Source organism: Trifolium pratense, linkage group LG5, assembly GCF_020283565.1.
Source record: "Trifolium pratense cultivar HEN17-A07 linkage group LG5, ARS_RC_1.1, whole genome shotgun sequence".
Classification (NCBI taxonomy): Eukaryota; Viridiplantae; Streptophyta; class Magnoliopsida; order Fabales; family Fabaceae; genus Trifolium; species Trifolium pratense.
This window is the reverse complement of record NC_060063.1, coordinates 7,223,851-7,248,792: the sequence shown is the minus strand read 5'-3', so window position 1 is coordinate 7,248,792 and position 24,942 is coordinate 7,223,851. Positions and strand designations below refer to the sequence as shown.

The following is a 24,942-nucleotide window of genomic DNA, read 5'->3' as shown; positions in this document are numbered from 1 at the left end:
GAATTTATATATCCAATAACAATTTGGTTTAAGGTTCATCGAAGGCAACATTTAACCATCTCAGAATTTGTTTTAAGGGTCATCTAAGGCATCATATATCCATCTCAGTATTTATATAGCCAATAACAATTGGACTTATGGGTCATCGAGACAACAATTAAGCATCTTCGAATTTATATATCCAATAAAAATTTAATATACGGGTCATCGAAGGCAACATATATCCATCTCAATGTTTATATAGCCAATAACAATTGGATTTAAGGGTCATTGACGCAACCGTTAACAATCTCTGAATTTATATATCCAATAACAATTTGATCAGAAGGTCACCGAGTGCAACATATAACCATCTCATAATTTAAAGGTCATCGAAGGCAACATATAACCATCTCAGAATTTGATTTAAGGGTCAACGAAGGCATCATATATCCATCTCAATATTTATATAGTCAATAACAATTGGACTTAAGGGTCATCGAGGCAACAATTAAGCATCTTTGTGTTTATATATCCAAAAATAATTTAATTTACGGGTAATAGAAGGCAACATATATCCATCTCAATGTTTATATAGCCAATGACAATTGGACTTAATTAAGGATCATCGAGGCAACAGTTAACCATCTCTGAATTTATATATCCAATTACATTTTGATTTAAGGGTCATCGAAGACAACATACAACCATCTCAAAATTTAACGGTCATCGAAGGCATCATATATCCATTTCAGTATTTATATAGCCAATGACAATTGGACTTAAGGGTCATCGAGACAAAAATTAACCATCTCTGAATTTATATATCCAATAATAAGTTGATTTAAGGGTCATCGAAGGCAGAACATATCCATCGTCATCGAGGCAACAGTTAAGAATCTTTGAATTTTATATGTCCAATAACAATTTGATTTAAGGTTCATCGAAGGCAACATATAACCATCTCAGAATTTGATTTAAGGGTCACCGAAGGCATCATATATCCATCTCAGTATTTATATAGCCAATAACAATTGGAGTTATGGGTTATCGAGGCAATAATTAAGCATATGTGAATTTATATATCCAATAACAATTTAATCTATGGTTAATCGAAGGCAACATATATCCATCTCAATGTTTATATAGCCAATAACAATTGGATTTAAGGGTCATTGAGGCAACAGTTAACCATCTCTGAATTTATAAATCCGATAACAATTTGATTTAAGGTCATCGAATGCAACATATAACCATCTCAGAATTTAAAGGTCATGGAAGACATTATATATCCATCTCAGTATATATAGCCAATAACAATTGGACTTAAGAATCATTGAGGCAACAGTTAACCATCTCTGAATTTATATATCAAATAACAATTTAATTTAAGGGTCATGGAAGGCAACATATATCCATCTCAGTATTTATATAGCCAATAGCAATTGGACTTAAAGTGTCATCGAAACAATAATTAACCATATCTACATTTATATATCCGATAACAATTTGATTTAAGAGTCATCGAAGGCAACATATAACATCTCACGATTTGATTTAAGGGTCATTGAAGGCAACATATATCTATCTTAGTATTTATATATAGCAATAACAATTGGATTAAATTGTTATTATATTTATATATAGCAATCACATATTTCTTCCTCATAAATTTTACATTCATCAAACTGACAACATATTTGCTTGTCTCTAGTTGTGACAATGATTCTATTACCCGGTCCCAAGCACTTATTAACTATGTTAAGATTTTCTGCTTGCTGTAAAGTTGCCACATCATCCAACACAATTAAACTTTTTTCACATGCAAGTCTTATTTCTAAAATAGGGGTTTCTACATAAGGTGCATTAAGTGGAAGCTCAAACAATTTAGAAAGACAAAGTTTATGTACAGCTGACAGTCCGCACTTGTTAGATACTTCTCTTACATTTTCCAGCAAACAACGACGTTCAAATTGAAACGTCAGTTTAGAATATGCATATTCAGTTAGAGTGGTATTTCCTATGCCACCCATGCCCCATAAGCCAAGCCAAGGATTCTAACATCAGCTGACCCAATTTTCAGTAACAATTCAATCTCTTTATACTTTTTCACAATTCCAACAATTTCCTTATTAACTTCAAATGGGAGTTTAGGACTCAATTTTTTAAGAACATCTTCAACAATGTCCTTGATAAAATTTGATTCAATCCTACCATATGAATGGAAGGGGAAAGAAGGTCAACATTGTTGCCTCGATGGCCCTTTAATCCAATAATAACTTGTTCAAAACTTAACCATCTCGGAATTTATAGATTCAATAGCAATTGGATTTAAAAGTGAAGAGCTATCGAGATATCATATAATCATCTCTGAATTTATCTAAAGTGTATTTCTGCTTTACTATTCTAGAATATTCCTTGTGTTGCCAGATGGCATTTGGTAATAGGAGACTGTTATACAGCTAATAGAGTTAGTTACAGGGGTGTAGGTTTAGCACCACCTTATCGCATTGGATATAAATATCAAAGTACCCTGTAACTTTCATTTTCAAGAAATTTCTACTTAAATATAACTATGAATTTAAGTACTTAATTATATTGATTAATACTCTACATAAACCATGTCTAATTTTGAACAAGTTGTTATTATTTAAAAGGGACATATTTGCTGACCTTAATGTTTCCAGCTTCTTTAATTGCTTTAATAATATTGACCTGATCCTCAATTAGTAGTCTACCAGCAGAACATATCACAATATCAACTTATTTAATTGCCTTAACAATAGATTCATGATCATTTATATCACCCTGCAGAGTTAGAGTGATAAAGATACAAATTAGAATATAAACAAATGCAGAAAAAAGAATATTTAAAGTTATAAAAATGACCATTATACAGTGATACTTTAAAAGAATATTGAACATTCACTATAGGTTCCATACTACCATTTAAAGAATCAAATGTGAAAATGACAGTATTTGCATCCTCAACCATCTGATCTGATCTGTGTACGTAGCCTCGTTGGATGCATGCAAAGTTATATGATCCCTTTATCAGTTCTCAATTCATTCCCTGGTGTGGGGTCTACATTTGTAAACTAAGTCCATAAAGGTGTCTATCATGGCTTTAGATTTTGCGGCTCTAAGTACCAAACATCATCAACAACAGCCCGAAATGTCATTAGTTGTAGCAGATGTGTAGTGAATGACTGCCTGCACTGCACCAAGTTTGTAAATTCAATGGCAGGTTGATTATATCCTAATTAATAATTATTTAAACCTTGCATATTATTTCTTGCAAAAATAAATAATTATATTTTCAATGGAAAAGATTAAACAAGTCCTAATTACATCCTATCCTATCTATCAATAACACAACTTATCCGAGGTTTTCTCAACCACTACCAATCCCAACAAAATCCAAAAACATTGATATGAGCAAACAATCAAAACAACAATCAACGAAAAACATATAAATCCGTTTTCTATTTGAACTAAATTTCTAAATTATTTGTAAACAAGATTTAGAGAGAAATAGAGGTTTTATATACCTTAAGTTCTTGAGCGAACCGTCACAGATCTGGTGTCGCAAAGTACAAAATTTGTTGCAGTGATTAATGGGGTTTTAGGGTTTGATTGAATGGATTGGGTGAATGTTTTGAAGATTGGACTTTGGGTTTGAAGAAATGGGTTTACGGAAGGATGAAATTGGAAGAAGATTTGTATGGAAGTGGAAAAGAAGATTACGAAGAAACTATGATATTTGTTGTTGTAGTGGTTCTTGATGGTTAGAGAGAGAGAGAGAGAGAGAGAGAGAAGAATAGTGTTTTAACAGCTACTGAAGTGTGAGATCAACCTTATGAGATTTTATTTGAATTTCCAAAATTGTTACTTATTTCCTACCACCAAAAAACAAATATAGGTTCTTTATAAAAAATTAAAGGGTCATGTTAAACGGTACAACTCACGAATCTGTTTTTAATGTCCAATCCACACGAGCAAAGATATAAACGGGCCAAAAATAATTGGTCTTAAGTTCATGCAGGCTGCGAGTTAAACGGGTCGGTCCGTGGACCTTGTCCTATATACTCGATTCTACCTGGGGCAATAGTTAAGGAAACTACAATAGAAATAAAAACAAAAGTTTTGAATAAAAAATGTTCTTTTTTAAAATTTCAGGACATTAAATACACTATTTTTAATATTATATTACTATTTTTACTTTCTTAACTATTGTCTCGGGGCACTCTTTAACATTTTTAAAAATTAAATTAAGTTATTTACCGTTACTTTTCTCACATAATCACCCAATCATATACATAGGTACTCTATGTGCTTGTTTGGATGAGCTTTTGAACACATCAAACGTGCGTCTACGGGCTTAACGTGATTTTACTCATTTATAAAGTTGTTTGGTTTGCAAAATTTAAAGCAATTCTATAGCTCAAAACGTGATTCTTAGTGAAGCTGGAATATGGAGCTTCTGCATCATTTACAATCGATTCCAATAAATTTATTGGTGTGTGGGACATCTATATTTCCTTTATTCCGTAATTATCCTCAATATCTTCAATGCATATTGCTTATTTCTCCTAAAGTATTTGTTGACCTTTGATGTGTTATATATAGCTTGAATAAATGAGTACTTTTTTACAATAATTAGTATGACTATTAATGCATTATTAATTTTTTTTTACGTAATATTTGTGGATTAATAAGTGTTGCATAATTATTTTCAAAAGAAAAATAAGTTTTGTATAATTTTTTTTAACGAAAAATATATTATTAATGAGTTCGTCAAAAAAAATATATATTAATGAGATCTCTGCACAAGATAAACAGAGACCGGTATAAAATTAAATATATAATAGGGCGCCGTATATATACGGAACGCCAAAAATAAGTGTTGCATAATTTTGTACAATATGTAATTTTTGTGGACCGCTTCGATGTCTTTATTTTTTTTTTATTAATTTGTCTTGTGGCTAGAATTTTACCTTTTAAGGTGAATTAGTAGGAATATCATGATTCGAACTCTAGTCCCTGTAATAATTTGCAATGTCCCTTGTCAATTGAGCTATACTTACGAAGATATGTCTCTACTTATTATTTATAAGGGTCTGATTATATTTAAATATTTAACTATTAGTAATTTAGTTTTATGTTTTATGAAAATATAGATATTAAAACCCAATATGATAATTATACATACAAAAGCAATTTTGGTTCAAATTGTCTAAACAACATCAAATTTTGAGAATCACTTCTACATTAATGTAACCAAACATAAATCAATTTTGTTCAACTCACTTTTAATCAAACTCAATTATGTCAAACTCAATTCTATCAAAATCAATTCTATCCGTCACAGAACCAAACACATACTATGAAGCTTGGTATTTCCAAGGGTGTGATTGCACGAGTTTGGATCAGATTTTGATTAAAAATGTGTCCGAACAAATAAAGTCTCAATTGTTTCGGTTTTTGGTGTTTTTCAAAAATGAAACCAAATCAAACACAAAAAATGCATTTTTTTCCTTTAATTTTTGACTAAATTGCATTTTTGGCTCTCTAAGTTTCATAAAGTTGTAATTTTGACACCCTAATTTTAAAATAGCACTTTTGGTCCCTATCTTTACCTCATTTTGCAAAAGCTCGATTTCGACCAAGTTAATGTTGATGTGACAGATCACTTAAGTGATTTAGCTGTCACGTCAACTTCTTTTGCCACCTAATTATTAAAAATAAAAATAAAAATAATTAAATATAAAGGAATGGAATGAAACTAGCTAACACCACACCCAGGGAGCTATAATTTAGGTCCTGTGATTAGCTTGTACAGTAACTTGTATGTAATTGGCAATAGCCTAAGGAATAATCATCTGATATTTCTCACTTAGTAGAAACTTGTTAAGTTTTCTAACAAAACCCCTGTTAATGATAAAAAGCCAAGTGAAGGAAACAGTTGCTATTATTACAAGTTAGTTAGAATTTTGGTTTTGTAACTAACTGAGTTGGTTAGGATTCTGTTAGTTGGTTATAGAATTCTATCTTAGAGATATATAGTTTGTATATAAGTGATACTTGTATCAGAAACTCAATTAGATTTGTGCATAGTAAAATTTCCTTTTCTTCTTCTTGCTTAACCGTTTCTTGCTTAAGCATGTTTTGAGCCTATGGCTATGGTGTCAAGCATCAAGTTTCACACGGTATCATGACTGCATCAATCAATTTATATGCAATTTCACACTATTCCAAAGATCATATAGTAATCGTAACTACAATTTAAAATCTTACTAAACGTAACCGCCGTTAATCCGAATAATCTGACCGTTAACCCATTCACCAGCATCAGAAGCCAAAAACCCTACCAAAGGAGCAACATCCTTAGTCTCACCCAATCTCCCCAACGGCGACTCATCGATAATCTTCTTCACTTGCTCCTCCGTCCTCCCTCCGAAAAACAGCTCCGTCGCAATCGGTCCCGGAGCCACACAATTCGCCGTAATCCCTGTTCCCTTCAACTCCTTCGCCAGAATCTTCGTCATCGCCTCAACCGCTGCTTTTGCAGAACGAGGTAACTTAAACTAGGAACTGTACGCGGACTACCTATTCTGCGACAGTTCCAACTTATGATATTCATTTCTGCTGGCAGGTCTGGTTTCCAGATCCAGCCATTACAATTTTGTCAACAAATAAAGGATTATATTGCAAATGAACACTATTGTCAACAGCAGACAGACCTCCATTGTTCTTCTTGTGACAGAGTTTCAAATGATGTTAGATAATAGAACAGCGAACGGACGAGGAATCAGAACGACGAACGGAGGATGTCGGCAGCGCGACGGAGACCAACAGAGGACTTAGGTTTTCGATTCCATGTTCTTTTGCATCATGATTGTGTTCTCCTTTCCAAATGTGTTGTTTGTGTAATTGTGTTGCTTGTTGGACTTGGTGATCCCATATTTTAAACGGGCTGGGTAAAAAACCCCAAAAAATTTGGTTGGAAATTTTAAGGCCCAAGTCCTACGTTTTCATGGGCTTGGCGGGCCAGCCCATGCGAGCTAGCCCATTTTGATAGCTCTAACTTAACTAATTTTTAATTGGAAAACCCTATTCACTAAGTGTACATCTTAATACTCCCCTTTGACTTCCTATTTCAATGGTTTAATTTTACAACATGGGCTATATAAAATAAGGTAAAAACAAAATGAAATGCACTTATAAAATATCTTAATGAAAACTCAGTGAAGAAAATCTCAACAAAAAAATTGTGTTGAAAACATGACGGATGACGGAGGGACTAACAAAACTCAGGTTAATTTTTGTCATAGACTAAAAATTGTATTTTTACTAAAAAAGGCTAACCTAAATTCCTGTGTTTTTTCTACAAGACAGAGAATGAGACTTCACTCTTCAAAATACTATAAAATTCCATCAAGAAAAAGATTGCATATTTTTTTTGAAGAAGGAAAAAGATTGCATATTAATTTAGCAAACTTTTTATATCAGCAAAGGCTCATCTTCCAAATTAGAAATGTGGTTTGGGTCATATGTGTTGCTCTTGAAATTCATAGCCAAAAAATGAATACACGATTTCATTAACAAGAAAAACAGTTTATCTTACCATTTCAATGTCTGCTTGCCTCTGCATTGCAATGCAGAAACACGAAATTTACAGCATCAAAACATGAAGAAAATAACTCGTTAAGAAAAACACATGAAGAAAATAACTTCATTAATAAGATAAACATCAAAAGACATGGATAAATCTACATCATGATTCATTACTGGATAAAGGATCATAATTATGACTATGTTAGTTGGTTAGTTAGGTAACTTTTACACAGTTTAAATAGCTTGTATGTTAATTCAGTTGTATAAGAGAATTATTAATTAATTAATTTTCAGTACATTTGGAAAGAAGTCACCTATGTAGCTCTCTCTTTTATCTCTGATCTCTGTGACCAAAATACATTTGAGAATGGAAAATACTTGTCAGATATTTTATAAGCTTTTCCTTACTTACAAATCAACTCTTCACAGGAATCACCAAAATACTCGGCAGCAATCTGGAGGTCAATTAAGAGATGTCTATCTGTTTTCAGCCCCGTGAAAAATGAAAAGGTCTCCCATATCATCCCTAGTTACATAAATCATGAAAGAACATAAGAAAATGATCCGGTCGAAATCAAACCACAAACATATATCTTCAGCAAGTCAAACACTATTGTATTAACATTACCCGTTTTTACTTTTTTTCCATTTTGTTCATTCTTCTGCTGCTGTTGTTGGGATCCTTTAGAATGAAAACGCATCACATGTACAAGCTTGAAACTTTCCTAAAAAATCATCAAACCATACTATTAATATTAAATTAAAATTATAAAACCAAAAGAAGCCTCATTGCAGCTTCTCTAATGCAACAATGAAGCATCTTGACGCTTAGCACATATTTAGTTCATATCTGGAGCTTTACTAATTTACCATGTTTATACATTAGTTATAGTAGAAGAACTAAAAATGAAATTAGGTCTTATATTTAATTGAAGTTTGGGGAAAGATAGTTATAGTATTGTATATGAAATTTATGCACCAGAAAAATACTTGCTTGGTCACAAATATTTGGACATTTAATTTAGACACAGACATAACAATACATATCATTGTCCCCGTCAGCCGCTTAGCTCAGTTGGTAGAGACATTGCATTATATACGCAGGGGCCAGGGTTCGAACCCCGGACACCCCACTTATGCACCTTAAGGGTGGAATTTCTAATCACTAGGCTACTTGACCAATAAAAAAACAATACATATTTAATTGTTTTTAAAATACTTATTATTTAATTCATTTCTCTTTCTACTTTTTCTCAATTATGTGTGCGTGATCAAATTGAGTATCCAAATGTTGGTGACCATGCATGTATTCCTCCCAATATAAAAAACTCAGGAATAGATTCCCACCTTTCTCTGTCTTTTCACCAACCACCATTGTCTTCAACCATAACACAGGAAAACGTATAATATCATGGCTGCAAAACATAAATGTCAAAGTAAATGTTATCTATACCATATATCTACAAGGAAATAGCAGAGAATATATATTTTTTCATTAAAGAAAAAAAAGATATAATAGTTGATAAAACAAATCTATATATGGTAACCATATTAGGCATCCACAGGAAAAATACATAACATTTTTTATGAGGTTTTGTAAGGATTAAGAATATGTAAAATTTCTAAAATGTAAAAGCACCCCACATGTGTTCAACCAAAGATTTTAAAAGGTTAGGCAAGTGTATAGGACAAAAGTCAAAACTATACAAAACTTGATTATACTCAATTTCTTGCAATCCCTTGATTGGATGTTCTGAGCACATTTCTTTCATATGACCGAAAAACATTAATCCATACCGCTGCTGCTTATAAAGAAAACAAAACACAACGTGCACATGACCTTCAAACATCAATTGACAGATCATGTCTTTCATGCAGAGGCCAGTGAGTTTAATATTGGTAATGCAATAAGATAAGTGGAGTCAAATAATGCACACATATGACATAAAGGAAATCAAACATTTCATTCTATTAGATCTGCTCATCCCCAGATGCAACTAAAATTAAACTGTTCTCATAGATTCTTGTGTTGTAGAACCTTGCTTACTCTGTACCAAAATAAGTTATTAATGACCAGTTTGAAACTTCTATGGAACTAAAAAGCTATAAAGAAAATAATATTCCAACTCAAACCAAAATGAAAATAAATTCTAGCAATTGAGTAGAAAGATACATTATACATAGGCATGCTGAAAAAGACCCATTGAAGCTTTACAAAAATGAGCTACCAGAGGTTACTCTCGTTACAAGGTAGCACAAATCCATCATTCTTGCCGTTCCTTCCGAATTGCACTGTCCATCTTGTCACCTTTAGACTCCCTCGCACTAACCAACACCAAACCAGACTGCGTCAAGCTGTTGCATGTTAATGGTGACATTGTAACTCCCTTGAAAGCCGGTGCTCATCTATGTTCACTGGAATGATGGTTTATGTTAGACAAGATGTTACTGTAACCACTGAAAAGGTTTTAAGAGTTTACTATAGGAAGAAGTTTAGAAATAAAAATTAGGCCTCTGGATGTATAGAATGAGAGGCAGCGGTAGTTGCAAGGTTAGTGGGTTAGGTTGTTATTTCGGCTATCTTTCAGTTTTGGGGGATCCATATATAGAAGTCCCTAATTCTGTTTTAGGATCTCTTTTATAATCATTCGTTGAGTTTTAACTGATTTATCCAGTGTGAGGGGAGAATAGCTCATTTGTATAATCTTTCTTTTCTGTTAACAATAAACTCGGACAAATAATTCTCTTTCTGCATGTGGCTGTTCAGAGTAACTTAACAGTTTCCATATGCAATTTTGAAAATTTCAAACTTTAGTAGACCCCAAAGCAATTTTTGCAATCACTAACATTACCAGGTCACAGTCAGTAATCTCAGTTACTCATTATTTTAGCTTATGTTTGGAACTGCGTTCAACTTTCAATTCTTGCATTCCAAGACAATTTGCACAATGGTTTCTGAAAACTACAAATTGTAGCTTTTGATACAACACACGTCTAAAATATTGTAACCGTGGAAACAAACAAGTTGTTAGTAATATATCTAATGAATAATAAATATGGCACATTGGTGTATCACGTGTTTGGTGTCAAACCATAGACGACACCTTGCAGAAAAGTCAAGGTAGGACATATTACCATGTACATACATTTTGATTAACATTATTGCATAAGCATCATGACACTATCCTATCCAAAAATGTATCCAATAACTTCATGTTAGAGATCTTACCGTGGGGCACAGGCATGGCCGACCAATAAAAACCATCTTCCACGCTTGTCACAAATTATGATCCACTCCACAAGTCTTGAGGGATCCATTCATTTTGGCCAACCTTCTTCCATCTTACCAATAATCTTTACACGAACAAATACCGACTTTGAAATGATGAAAGCGATATGAATCTCTCACTATGATTGCTCGATTTGATATCTCAGAGACATGCTTAATCCAGTTGTGGCAATCCCCACAAACACGAAGATTTTTAAAAACATAAATAGGAGTTGAGCTAGACAAACTGAGCAACCCAAAAGCAATAGCCAGTTTCTCACTATGAATGGTCTCTTTTGGATCCTTCTGACGTATTTCTGCATCACTGAGAAGGCTGTTGAACTGTGGTACATAACCTTTTTCAGCTGCCCGAAAATCCAGATCTCTGATATATTCATATATCATATCCGCGCATGGATGATTTTGATCACCAGCAAAAAAAGCATGAACTGAATTATTAACCTCAATCCAGCTACGGCCAGGCTCTTTCTTAACACCTTGATCTCTCATCATTTGCCTCGTCCGATCCCTACAACCCCATTTTCCAGACACTGCATACATATTTGAAAGCAGAACATATGTTGCTGAATCTTTTGGTTCCAGTTCCAGAAGATGACTTGCAGCAAACTCTCCAATATCAAGATTCTTATGAACATTACAAGCACTTAAAAGGGTCCTCCACACCATTGCATCTGGTTGAATTGGCATTTCCTCAACAAATCTCCTTGCACGACTTAAAAGACCGGACCGTCCAAGAAGATCCACAACGCATGCATAATGTTCAGGTTTTGGCACCAAGTTATGAGCTTCAGTCATTGATTGGAAGTAGCTAATTCCCTCATCCACCAAACCGACATGGCTACATGCTGATAAAACTCCCACAAATGTGACATGGTTTGGCAATAAACCAAGCTGTTTCATATCCTCAAAAAGCCTTAGTGCTTCAAATCCACGACCGTGCTGGGAATAACCAGTAATCATGGCATTCCAAGAAATTTCATTTTTGTCAGGCATTTCAAAGAATTGTCTCTCGGCATCATCAATACAACCACATTTTGCGTATAGAGTGATCAAAGCATTAGAAACCTCGGTTTCGTAATCATAGCCAGTTTTTCTAATCATGGCATGAATCTGCTTCCCTAGTCTAACATTAGCAGCATTGGCAGCAGCACTAACAGCAGAGCCAAAAGTGAATGAATTAACTTCTATTCCAGCTTTATTCATTTGAGAGAATATATTCAGTGCTTCCTCAAAATGTCCACTTTGTGCAAAACCAGATATCAATGAGTTCCATGATATATTATCTTTGGCAAATATTTGATCAAAAGCAAAGTATGCTTCTCGTACATTCCCGCACCTAGCATAAAGACTAACAAGTGCATTACCAATTGAAAGATCATCTGAATAACCAGATAGATATGACTGTGCGTGAATCTGCCGTCCTTGATCAAGTGCTTGGATACCTGCGCATGCACTTATTGCACTTGCGAATCCTATATTATCAGATTGTATCCCTTGATCTTGCATTTCTTTAAAGAGGTTAAGAGCTTCAGCAAACTTATCATGTAGTGTATACCCAGCAATCATAGCTGTCCACGAAACAACATCATTTTCTTTTAGTCTTCTAAAAATTTTCAGGGCAGTATCTAGTTTTCCATGTTTAGCATACATGTCAATAAGCACACTAGAGACATACACATTGAACTGAAATCCAGTTTTCAGTACTTGAGTATGAATCTGTTCTCCTAGATCAAGAGCTCCCAAAGTAGTGCAAGTTTTCAAAATACGTGGATAGGTGAATTGATTAGGTACAATTCCTTCAATCTGCATCTGTGTAAATATTTCAAATAATTTGTCTAAATTGTCTAACTGACCATAAGCTACAAGCATCATATTCCACATCACCACATTTTCAGTTTCAGATGCAAGGAAAAAATCATGGGCGGCTTTTATATCCGAGCATTTTACATAAAGATCAAGAAGTGAACCTTCAACGACGATGTCTGAAGTCATTCCGGCCTTTATTGCATACGAGTGAAATTGCTTTCCACTCAGAAGAGCTGTAGCTGATGCACAGGCACTCAAAAGACTTGCAATCGTAACACAGTCAGGCTTTTGGCAATCAAGATGCATTTTCTTAAACAACGCTAAAGCTCTATCACTATATCCTTGTTGAGCTAGACCCGAAATGAGTGAGTTATAGGAAACGCTATCCCTCTGCGACATTGAATTAAAAACCTGCACTGCAGATACCAAATTACCCGAACGTGAATATAATGTCACAAGTGCATTGTAAACTGAATATGTTTCGGAAGAGAATCCCTGCTTCAAAATAAGTCCATGGAGCTGCTTCCCAAGCTTAAAAAACTCTACTTTTGTACAGGCACTTAGCACACTCGAAAAAATATACGGGGTGGGGCAGATTCCTGACGTGTGCATCTGACAAAACAGAAGCATTGCTTCTTCTTGATACCCATTTTGCGATAAGCCAGATATCATAGCCACCCAAGAAACACTATCCCTCGCCCTTAAATTTCCAAAAACCTTCTTAGCAGAATTCAGGAAACCATTTTTAAAATAGAGATCAATCAAAGGATTACATATAAAAGGACTACTTTCAAAACCACGAGTTACAATCATAGCATGAATTTGCTCCACAAAGTGAAAAGGAACTACATTACCACTACAACCCCTCAAAACCACAGAAAAAATCTTCTCATTAGGCTCCACCTTTTCCTTAATCATCCGCTGAAACAAACCCGGAACACGACCCATCAACCTCTCCACAACCAACCTCTCTAAAATCCTATTCCAACAAGACAAAGTTCTAACAGGCATTTCATCAAACACCTTAACTGCACAATTCAAATCACCAAATGCAAGATAAAATTCCATAAGACGTTCACACAAAACCACTTCATCAACAAAACCCATCTTAAGAATCTTCCCATGAAGCTTCAAACCATCAGAAAACGACGACCCGGAATTCAAACAGTCATCTAATAACCACAAAAAAGTTTGAGAATTTGCACGAACACCGCGTTGTTCCATGAGATACAAGAAACTAAATCCACTTGCATTTGCATCATCCCTTTCATTCGCCTTCTCCGGAAGTTCATCATTACTGTGTGCATAGTGTAATGCAGAAAAACTCAAATTTGCAGAAAGTAACTGCACAGAGAAAAAACACAAAGTTGTTTTGTTAGTGGAACAGAACAAGAAGCATGAAGATAACATAGTATGTTGTTGTTTAGAATTACCTTGTGATTGTTGAAAATGGGTTTGGTGAGGAAATTGAGATGGTTGAATTTGCATGGTAGTTGAGAGTAGAAATTGGGAAATATGGAGAAGAATGGACGAAGAGAAAATGGAGAAAAATAAAGCATAGGTTGGTGGCGGGATAACATCTCATTTGTGTGGAAACCGTTAGTTCGTGCTGTTCTAAACCTTAGGTTTGGCCGGGTTCAGGTCGAAGTCGAAAATAACATAATCGATAAAAACTGCAATCATTTAATTTTAATAAAATTTTGACCGTCTATATCTTTGGTTTGTTTGGGTGGCAGCCTATACAGATGGCGGATAGAACAGATCGGTTATTACATGTTAGATTGAAATTTTGTTTACATCTAAAACGTCACTATCCAAAAATTCTTAATTTTTAAATAGTTCAAAATTTTGTACAAAATGTAACAAAGTATAGAAGAACTAAATCAAAAAAATAAAGAGGGTGAGATGATGTTACATTATTTCAAATTTGTAATCTACGGACGATAATTGATCAAGTAGAAGAGAAGAATAAATATATATTTTGCATCTCAATCATCAACATATTATAAGCTAGTAAAATATAACATTTCTTTCATATATCAAAGATGGATAAAAACAACAAAACGAAGGATATACGGGATTGAGAGAGAGGAAGAGAAGGAAAAAAATTAATTTGCATCTTAATGATTGTTTTGTCGGTTTCGGTTACGAAGAGAAAGAATTATAGATACCCGCACTCGCCATATGCAACTATTCATGTCCAATTTTCAGCAATTGTTGACCCGAAACCCGACTCACACCCGACCAAATACTTCAATGTGTTATCAGTTATATCAGTTTCGAGCCGGGTCACGGGTCTGTGATCAACCCTACTACACATTATGAAAAATTAAGTGTTCCTAAGTAAAATCAGATTAAAAATTGTTCTCAAATCGAACTCGATAACATCTCTTTTCTTGAAAATTGTCAATTAGGTGAGACATACCATTTAAATTGAAAAAAAACTAATTTCTTAATTGAGACTTAACATTTCTATAAGGAATTAGGTTTCTTAAATTGTATTTCAGCGATTAGTTGTTGAGATTGATATGTTAGAAATTGTTTTCTGAATTCTAGCTAAGAACTAGATTTTTTTTATTAGCTCTTAGTGGGAGCTAACTATTTAAAAATGTTGAAGCGTCGTGCTTATAAAACATTTTTTAAATACCAGGAATGTTAACAAATGTTTTTGGGATACTCTTGATATCTATTACTAATATATTAAAATTGATTACCTTACCACCAAATTTATTAATTTATCTTTAGTATATTTAACGACGTTGCAAATTTTATATCATTTATTGTAACCACGTTGAAAGTTTTTAATGTCACTCCAAATTGAAGAAAATATATGATAATTGATAGGTCTATCTTAACTCAAAATTCTATGTCTCATGATTCGAGTCCAAGTAAGATCAAATGCAACAAAATTCCAACAAAGCTTGAGAGTACCTTCATCAAAAGCTGACGAACATTGTGTTAAGATATTTTCATGGACAAAGAGTCCCGACAATCCAGAGTTCGGCCGTGAAATTAAAAAAGTCAGGTAAAAAATTATTCCCATAAAAAATCTTTGATTAATTACTTAATTAACATGCTTAATATGAGAAGAAAGAATTAACGAGAGATATAAAAATTATAAATTCAAGATATACAGCGTGGGCAAACTCGATCAGTGAAACTAAAGTGGCATGCAGTACTTTACTTTCATAGTTTCATTGAGCCAACAATGGTTAAATACTAAATTAAACTCAATTGGGATTTGGATGGATTTTAAAAAACTTTTTTATGATTAAAAAATCTTGTGGTATTCAATCAAGACTTTTATGAAATCTAAATAAGTCTTATGGTATTTAATTGAGACAAAGATTTTTTTTCAAGGAAACAAAATCCGTAGGTATTCAATTGAGATTTCTCTAAACTTATGAAATGGCTCTTGGTATTCAAAAATCCACAAATTTTGATGGATTCTTTTGCATAGTGGATTTTGAGAGACTTTTTAATTAAAAATACACAAAACACTCATCTAACAATCTCAATCAAACCCTCAATACTTTCAAGACTTTTTTCTTTTGCCTGTAGGACTACCCTCATGTTCTTTCTTACAATTTCAATCGATTTTTTTATGTATATTGGCCACGTAGAGAACTGCTCTCATCTAACTTGAATCAATATTATATTGTTTATGCTATATAGCCACACAATTCAAACAAAATTAGGATATGCAGCAACACCATTCATATATATATATATATATATGATATGCTGATTTTTTTTATTTGAATCACATATATAGGATGAATATAGGGTTGAAGACTATATGCAACAAGCTTATAGCAACACGATTCTGCAATTTACAAAATGATTCATAGTAATTTTTTCTGTGTATATGGCTGATTCATATGGTTTTTATAAAATCGATTCATATTGTTGTTGTTTTTTCTTCAATTTTTTTTGTTAATTGTTATTGTGTTATTATTATTTTGATTCAAAAAAAAATTATTTTGATTATTATTGTTGTTGTTTTTATTCCAAAAAAAATATAATTTCTTTTATTAAAATTTATTGATTCTTTTAAAATTTTCCTAATATACAAAAGTTTCCTAATATATAAAGTATTATGAAATCTTGATTATTAAAAGTTTTTTTAAAAAAATCTTTCAAAATTCATTCCAATCAGAGAAATTCTTAGGTGAGTCTTCACCTATCCATTAATGATTGGGCACAACCAATTAAATCATTACAACTCATTAACATATTAAATAATTAAAAATAATTAATTGAATATTAATAAAACAAAATCTAAACCAAATCTAGAAAAATAGGAAGAAAAAAAAGTCATGTGTTATATATTTTTTTTCTTCTTCCAGATTGTTATTGTTGAGGCAAAATCCACTTTTGATGTTTTAAAGATTACAAACATCTTTAATTATATTTTAAATGATTCTGATCATTTTGTTATCTAACAAGTGCTTTTGAGTGGCATAAGATTAAATAGATTCTAACAAACCACTTGCAAAGTAAAAATCCTGCAAAGCTGTTTCAAGACCATTCTAAGAACATTCTTAGCAGACAGACTGCAGTTTTGACAACAAGCACGTTTTGGAATAAGTGCTTTCTGGTTTTTCAAGTCAACTAAGAACAAAACAAATAAGCACTTTACAATGGACTTATGGACCAAATCACTACAGGAGATAATCTCTTTTGGGATCAACAACATGTGATGGAATTTAAGTATATGCTTTCCTAGTCATGTGATGAATCACAAGCATTGATCTCTCATGATCTTTTATGGTATTGATCATCCAATAAAAACATCTGATCACATATCCTAGACCAATCAGAATGCAACAACACATTTTTAAGTATGAGTTGTGATGTACTTGCTAAAGGACCATTTTGGGAACATTCTTCAATGTGGTGTCATAGAAGTACTTTTTGTCTCATATGCTCATGTACTATTCCAGCTGGTTTTATTCTCAAGCTAAGGCTACTACTGATCAGCCCTTAGAGCTATATTACAGCTGCATACCACAAGAGAGGAAGGATGAAGGTTCATCTTATTTGCTGGTGCAGTCAAGACTGTTTCAAGACTGATGCAAGACTGATCCTGCACACAGTTTTTCAAAACCATTCCCAACTGTCATGAGTCCTTTTCTGAGCATCCAAACGGCTATATCTGATACATGACAGTGGAAGGAAGTAAGAAACAACTCATATGTACTTGGTAACAGCTCACACATATTTGGATCTTATGGATCAAAGCCAAAAGGAAATCAAGACTGTTCCAAGACTGAACAGAGAATCTGCACATTATGCAGAAGTTGTCTGCTGCATATAGAGCACTGAGTAACAGCTCTATTTTACTCTCTAACTGATATACTTGAAGGCAAAGCTTCAATCTCAAGCAAGCATCTATAAAAGGCAATCAAGTCCAAGGGAAAGAGCAAGAGTTTTCAAGCAATTCAAGTGATATAAATCTCATTCAATCTCTTTAGCTCAAAGTCCTTTTTAAGTCACTCTTTTGTAAATCTGAGTACAAACCTCTTTAGAGTGCTTTCATCTAAGCTTCTCTTTTATAGTGAGACTGAAATTAAGCTTAGAAACAAATTATCCATATTGTAATTGCTCAAGTCAATACGTGACTATTGATTGAGTGTTGATTGGTCAAGTTGACTAGGAAAGTTCAAAGCTCTAGGAGCTTTAGTAAGTTGTTGATCTTAGGTCAAGATCAAGGTGAATGTGTAAGTCTTGGATCTGTAACATTTAAGTGATTCTAGTGGACAAACTCACAGGTGGTGGGGACTGGACGTAACCCAAAGATTAGGGGTGAACCAGGATAACTCTTTGTGTTTATCTTCTTTCCCTTTAACTTTTATTTTCTGCATCTGTTTTTACACAGCACAGATCATTCTTAGAACGATCTCACTGAGCACAAAATTAATTTTATTACTAACCATTTATTTTGTGACTTAAGTTTAATTTTAAAAGGTTCACAATTCAAACCCCCCCTTCCTTGTGAAAAAACTTTGCTACTTCAATTGGCATCAGAGCTCTGCCTCTAAAGGTTGAGCATCTAACAAGTGCTTAGAGGAAAAAGATTCAGGAAGGAAGTATGTCAAAACCTGCAAAGTTTATTTCAGAAGGTGGATCATCAACTAGGCCACCACTATTTGAAGGGAATGACTACTACTATTGGAAAGACAAAATGGAGCTGTTCCTAAGATCACAAGACAATTACATGTGGTCAGTGGTTGAAAATGGAGAATACACACCTTTGGCAAAAGACTCAATCACTCCAAAGCCTCAAGCTGAATGGACAACCACTGAAGCAGATAGGGTACTCTTAAATACTAAAGCTCAATTATTTATTAAAAGTGCTTTGTGCAGGGAAGAATATGATAGAATCATGCAATGCAAAAATGCTAAAGAAATGTGGGAAACTCTCAAAACTCACCATGAAGGAACCAGTCGTGTCAAGGAGACAAGAATTGATATTGGTGTAAGAAAGTTTGAGTTATTTGAGATGAAAGAAGATGAGTCCATTGATCAGATGTATGGACGATTCACCATCATCATAAATGAACTCAACTCTCTTGGAAAAACATATACCACACATGAAAGAGTAAGGAAGGTACTAAGATGTCTACCTAAAGAATGGAGGCATATAGTAACAGCCATCACAGAGTCAAAAACTCTCTCTGAAGTTAAAATGGAGGACTTAATTGGTTCTCTTAAAGCTCATGAAGCAATACTTCAAGAGGATAGATCTCCAAAGAAAAAGATGATTGCTCTGGACTCTCAAACAAAAGAATGTCTTCAGCAGAAAGAAATTCTTTTCAGCAAAGACTTGCTTGATGAAGATAATGAAGAAGAATTTGCTCTACTCTCAAGGAGAATTCAAAGACTCATGATGAGAAGAAATCAAATGAGAAGAACATTTCCAAATAAGAGAAATAGTGCAAAATCTGAAGTTGACATGAGCAAAATTCAATGCTATGAATACAATCAATTTGGACACTACAAAAGTGATTGTCCAAAACTCAAAAAACCTTTTGCAAAGAAATCAATGATGGCAACCTGGGATGAATTAGATGAACTCCCAGAAGAAGAAAAGGAACAAGAAGCAAATGTATGCCTTATGACAAGATCAGAAACACACGAGGTAAATGCTGAAACTTGTTCTTCTTGTCAAAAAACTGAACATCTGTTTGATAATTTATTTTATGATAGCTTAAGTCTAAATAAAAAATATGATCAGCTTCAGGAAGAAGTAACCAAAATTTCCAAAGAAAAGGATGAATATAAAACTGAAAATGAGACATTAAAAGAGATAATCAAAAACATGGAAATTGCTCATAATAGAAAATTAGAAGAACTTAGAGAAAATCAGAAGGAACAAATCAACCCTAACATACAAATAGAAAATAGAATACTAAAGGAAAATATTTCAAAACTTGAAAATGACATAAACAAATTTGTAAAGTCTACTAAAACCTTTGAAAATATTCTAGGATCCCAAAAATGCAGTTCTAGCAAAACAGGCCTAGGTTTTGAAAATTACAACAATCAAAAATTATACAAGAAACTTTTTGTTCCAAATAAACCCATATACAAATGTTCATACTGTCATAAGGAAGGACATCTTGAACCCTTTTGTTTTAGAAAATCTAGACAACAAAATTATCATAGGAAATATTTTTTAGAACGTTCTCAGAACAATCTTAAAAAATCAACCCTTAAACAAACATATAGGAATTCTTCTTACCAACAGAAGAAAAATCATTATAACACTAACCATCAAGGACCCAGAAAAATATGGGTACCTAAAAACATGCTAAAAATAAATGCAGGAATGTCTTCTCACAGTCAAGAAGAAGCCATGGTACTTGGACAGTGGTTGCTCCAGACATATGACTGGAGATAGACAAAGCTTTCTTTCCTTTGAAAAGAAAGAAGGAGGATCAGTTACTTTTGGCAATAATGAGACAGCTACCATCAAAGGTAAAGGTACAATTGGTAAGATAAACTCTGCTAAAATTGAAAATGTCCATTATGTAGAAGGTCTTAAACATAACTTAATAAGCATTAGTCAATTATGTGACAATGGTTTTGAGGTTATATTTAAACCTGATACATGTGAAATCAAACACTCATCTTCTGACAAAATTCTTTTCAATGGATCAAGAAAGAAAAATGTTTATATCATATACTTAGATGAACTCCCTGATGAATCATGTTTTGTGTCTCTTGAAAAAGACAAGTGGATTTGGCACAAAAGGGCAGGACATATAAGTATGAAAACCATTTCAAAACTTTCTAAACTTGATCTAGTAAGAGGATTACCAAAAATAAGCTTTGATAATGATAAGTTATGTGAATCATGTGCAAGAGGAAAACAGGTAAAAAGTAGTTTTAAACTAAAGGAATTTATTTCAACCAAAAGACCTCTTGAACTACTTCACATAGACTTGTTTGGACCAGTCAGAACCACAAGTCTTGGAGGTAAGAATTATGGTTTTGTTATTGTAGATGATTATTCCAGATTTACATGGGTGTTATTTTTAAAACATAAAGATGACTCTTTTGAAGCTTTCAAAAAATTTTGCTTAAAAGTTCAAAATGAAAGAGAAACAAAAATTATCTCCATAAGAAGTGATCATGGAGGTGAATTTGAAAATTCTTTGTTTGAAACATTTTTTAATGAAAATGGTATCTCTCATAATTTTTCTTGTCCTAGAACTCCACAACAAAATGGAGTTGTAGAAAGAAAAAATAGAACTTTACAGGAAATGGCAAGAACTATGATAAATGAATCAAATGTGGAAAAGTATTTTTGGGCTGAAGCCATAAACACTGCTTGCTATATTTTGAATAGAGTAACTATTAGGAAAGTTTTGAATAAAACACCTTATGAAATCTGGAAGAACAAAAAACCTAACATATCATATTTTCATATCTTTGGTTGTTACTGTTACATTCTTAACATTAGAGATAATCTGGGAAAGTTTGATTCAAAATCAGACAAAGGAATATTCTTAGTATATTCTTTAACTTCTAAAGCATATAGAATCTATAACTTAAGAATTCAAACCATAGAAGAAAGTATGCATGTAAAGTTTGATGAGTTTGAAGAACAAACAACCATAATTGTTGATGAGGAAGAAGAAAATACAAATCAGAAAAAGAAAACTGATGAACTAGAAGAATCCTCACAAGCTCCTCCAAGAACATGGAAAATGGTAAATTATCATCCACAAGATCAAATCATTGGAAGTACAGCAGATGGTGTAAGAACAAGAAGAGCCTCTCAAAACAAAGAAAATAATTTAGCTATGATTTCTCAAATTGAACCAAAATCCATAAATGAAGCAATCATAGATGAATCATGGATTGAAGCTATGAAAGAAGAGCTTCTGCAATTTGAGAGAAATGAAGTTTGGAAGCTAGTACCTAAACCTCAAGAGAGTTCAATCATTGGTACTAAATGGGTTTTTAGGAATAAACTTGATGAAGAAGGAAAAGTCATAAGAAACAAGGCAAGACTTGTGGCTCAAGGATATAATCAACAAGAAGGTATTGACTATGATGAAACTTTTGCACCAGTGGCCAGGTTAGAAGCAATTAGAATACTACTTGCATATGCATCTCATAAATGTTTAAAACTTTTTCAAATGGATGTCAAAAGTGCTTTTCTAAATGGATTTTTAAATGAAGAAGTCTATGTTCATCAACCACCTGGTTTTATTAACCAACATAGACCAGATCATGTTTTTAAGCTAACTAAAGCTCTTTATGGGCTTAAGCAAGCTCCAAGAGCATGGTATGAAAGATTAAGCACTTTCCTTTTAAACAATGGTTTTTCTAGAGGAAAAATAGATACCACACTTTTTAGAAAGGAAAACCAAAATGATCTTTTAGTAGTTCAAGTTTATGTTGATGATATCATCTTTGGAGCTACAAATGAAGAAAATGTGTGAAGAATTCTCAACCCTCATGAAAAGTGAATTTGAGATGAGTATGATGGGAGAACTTAGGTTCTTTTTGGGTCTTCAAATCAAACAACTTGAAGAAGGAATCTTTATAAGTCAAGAAAAATATGTCAAAGATCTCCTCAAAAAGTTTAAAATGAATGAGGCTAAGATTATGCCTACACCAATGCATCCATCAACAAGCTTGGACAAAGATGAAAAAGGAAAGGATGTATCTGAAAAGGAATATAGAGGAATGATTGGATCACTCCTTTATTTGACTGCAAGTAGACCAGACATTGTCTTCTCAGTAGGATTATGTGCAAGGTTTCAATCATCTCCAAAAGAATCACATCTTACTGCTGTCAAGAGAATTTTTAGATACTTGGTGGGAACACCTGATACTGGTTTATGGTACAAAAAGGGTTCACATTTTGATCTTATAGCATATTGTGATGCTGACTATGCTGGGGATAAACTAGAAAGAAAAAGCACAAGTGGAGCATGTCAATTTCTTGGAGAAGCACTTGTAAGTTGGTGTTGCAGAAAACAAAATACCATAGCACTTTCAACAACTGAAGCAGAATATGTGTCTGCTGCAAATTGTTGCTCTCAAGTGATTTGGATCAAAAACCAACTTGAAGACTTCTCATTAAGGTACACAAATATTAAAATTTTATGTGATAATACTAGTGCTATCAATTTATCAAAAAACCCTATTCAGCATTCAAGATCAAAACATATTGAAATAAAACACCATTTCATTAGAGATCATGTTAATAAAAAGGAAGTTGAATTAACCTTTGTGGATACTGAGAATCAATTAGCAGACATTTTCACTAAGCCATTGGTAGAAGAACGTTTTAATTTTATTAAAGAAAAATTAAAAGTAATAAAAAACCCTGTTTAAAGAACAGTCTTAGAACGTTCTTGAAATCAGTCAGAAGTCACGACCTTCTCTGTACTTAAAAACATACTTTTCAAAAAATTAAGTAATCTTAAATAAGTTGTCTATCCTATTAAGGCCTAGGTTATTATGCATATATTAATAGATGAGTACTTTTAAAATAGATTAAGTAAGTTGTAGTTTAGAGTTCCAAGACAAATAGTACATTCAAGTACACCTACTTCTTTTTCATTGGACAAAACTCTTCTTATCTTCCCTCTTTAAATCAAATCAATAACTGCTCATTCTTTCTCATCCTTCCTCCCAAAACCGTCGCTCTTCCTTCATTCTCAATGGCAAGAACCAAGAACACCGGCCGTATCCCAACTCCCATTCCTCCACCAACTGCTGAAAATCAATCACCATCTCTACCACCTGTTCCACCGCCTTCTCCAACCTCTGAAAACATCTTTGAACGATTCACAACCGCTCCCAACTCTGATACAGAGATTAACCAACAAAATCCAACAAATTCCTCAGTAGAATTAGGAAACACTGAAAAGATTATTGCTGAAACAATCATGAAACTTTCTCAGGAAGATGTGTCAAAATCTTTTCCTCAACCCTCTAATCTTGTTCCAAAACCCTTCATGGTTTACACAAAATCCAAATCCAAATCAACCAAATTTCCTCAAGTAAGAAGATCTGCTAGACTCCTATCTGGTACTGGAACCAAAAAACCTGTCATAGACAACACTATTTATGAAGTCAATGACAGTGACTCTGAAGAAATGGAAACCACTTCTCTCACTCGACACACCAAACCTCTTTCCCAGATTGTTGAACCTTCAAAATCAACTCAAACCACCAAATCTGCTCCTGTCAAAACAAGAACTCCAAGCAAAGCTTTCCTTGATCATTTGGAGAAGTATGTTGCTGAAAAGGGAAAAACATCAAGCTCTGAAGAAGAAGAAGCTGAGAAGAACTCAGTTGATGATGGAGAAAAAGGGAAATCTCCAGAATTTGAAGAACCAACTCTAACTCAACTGCTACCCAAGAACATGGTAATCCCTCTCATTCACTACTCTGAAAGAGAAGATTTTGATTTATTCTGGAATGGGAAACCTGTCCCTAGCTGTAGGTATTATGACTTTGCAAACCTAGCTAGTGGGGGTATTGATGTGATGAAGCTTACCGAATCACAGGGTTGGACTCACCTGTTTAGAATGAGAGAAACTGTATACCCTAGAGTAGTTCAAGCTTTCTATTTCAATGCCAAAGTTGATCCTGAGAATGATCTAATTAAGTCAACCCTTAGGAATGTTGAAATCAAACTAACCCCTGAGATCTTAGGAAAGTATCTCAATCTACCCATTGATGGAGCCAAGTTGATTGGAGACACTTGGTACTCTGAA

The 24,942-nt window shown here is 33.5% G+C and overlaps 1 protein-coding gene across 4 annotated transcripts in view; it reads right to left on the bottom strand.

Moving 5' to 3' along the window:
* Window positions 1-14,560, bottom strand: part of LOC123882959 (pentatricopeptide repeat-containing protein At4g13650-like) — a 90,258-nt gene extending 75,698 nt beyond the window's left edge. The window contains exons 1-5 of one of the 4 annotated variants that reach the window (XM_045931622.1): window positions 14,125-14,560; window positions 10,826-14,035; window positions 9,825-10,011; window positions 8,944-9,011; window positions 8,245-8,321 (exon numbers count right to left, since the gene is read on the bottom strand). In XM_045931622.1, the coding sequence (XP_045787578.1) occupies window positions 10,940-14,035; window positions 14,125-14,271 (3,243 nt within the window). In that variant the 5' untranslated portion in view covers window positions 14,272-14,560 and the 3' untranslated portion in view covers window positions 8,245-8,321; window positions 8,944-9,011; window positions 9,825-10,011; window positions 10,826-10,939. Of the gene's footprint in view, window positions 1-8,244; window positions 8,322-8,943; window positions 9,012-9,769; window positions 10,012-10,825; window positions 14,036-14,124 lie in introns of those variants that run through there. The other 3 variants (XM_045931621.1, XM_045931623.1, XM_045931624.1) reach the window with 3 other exon arrangements.
* Window positions 14,561-24,942: the final 10,382 nt, after the last annotated feature.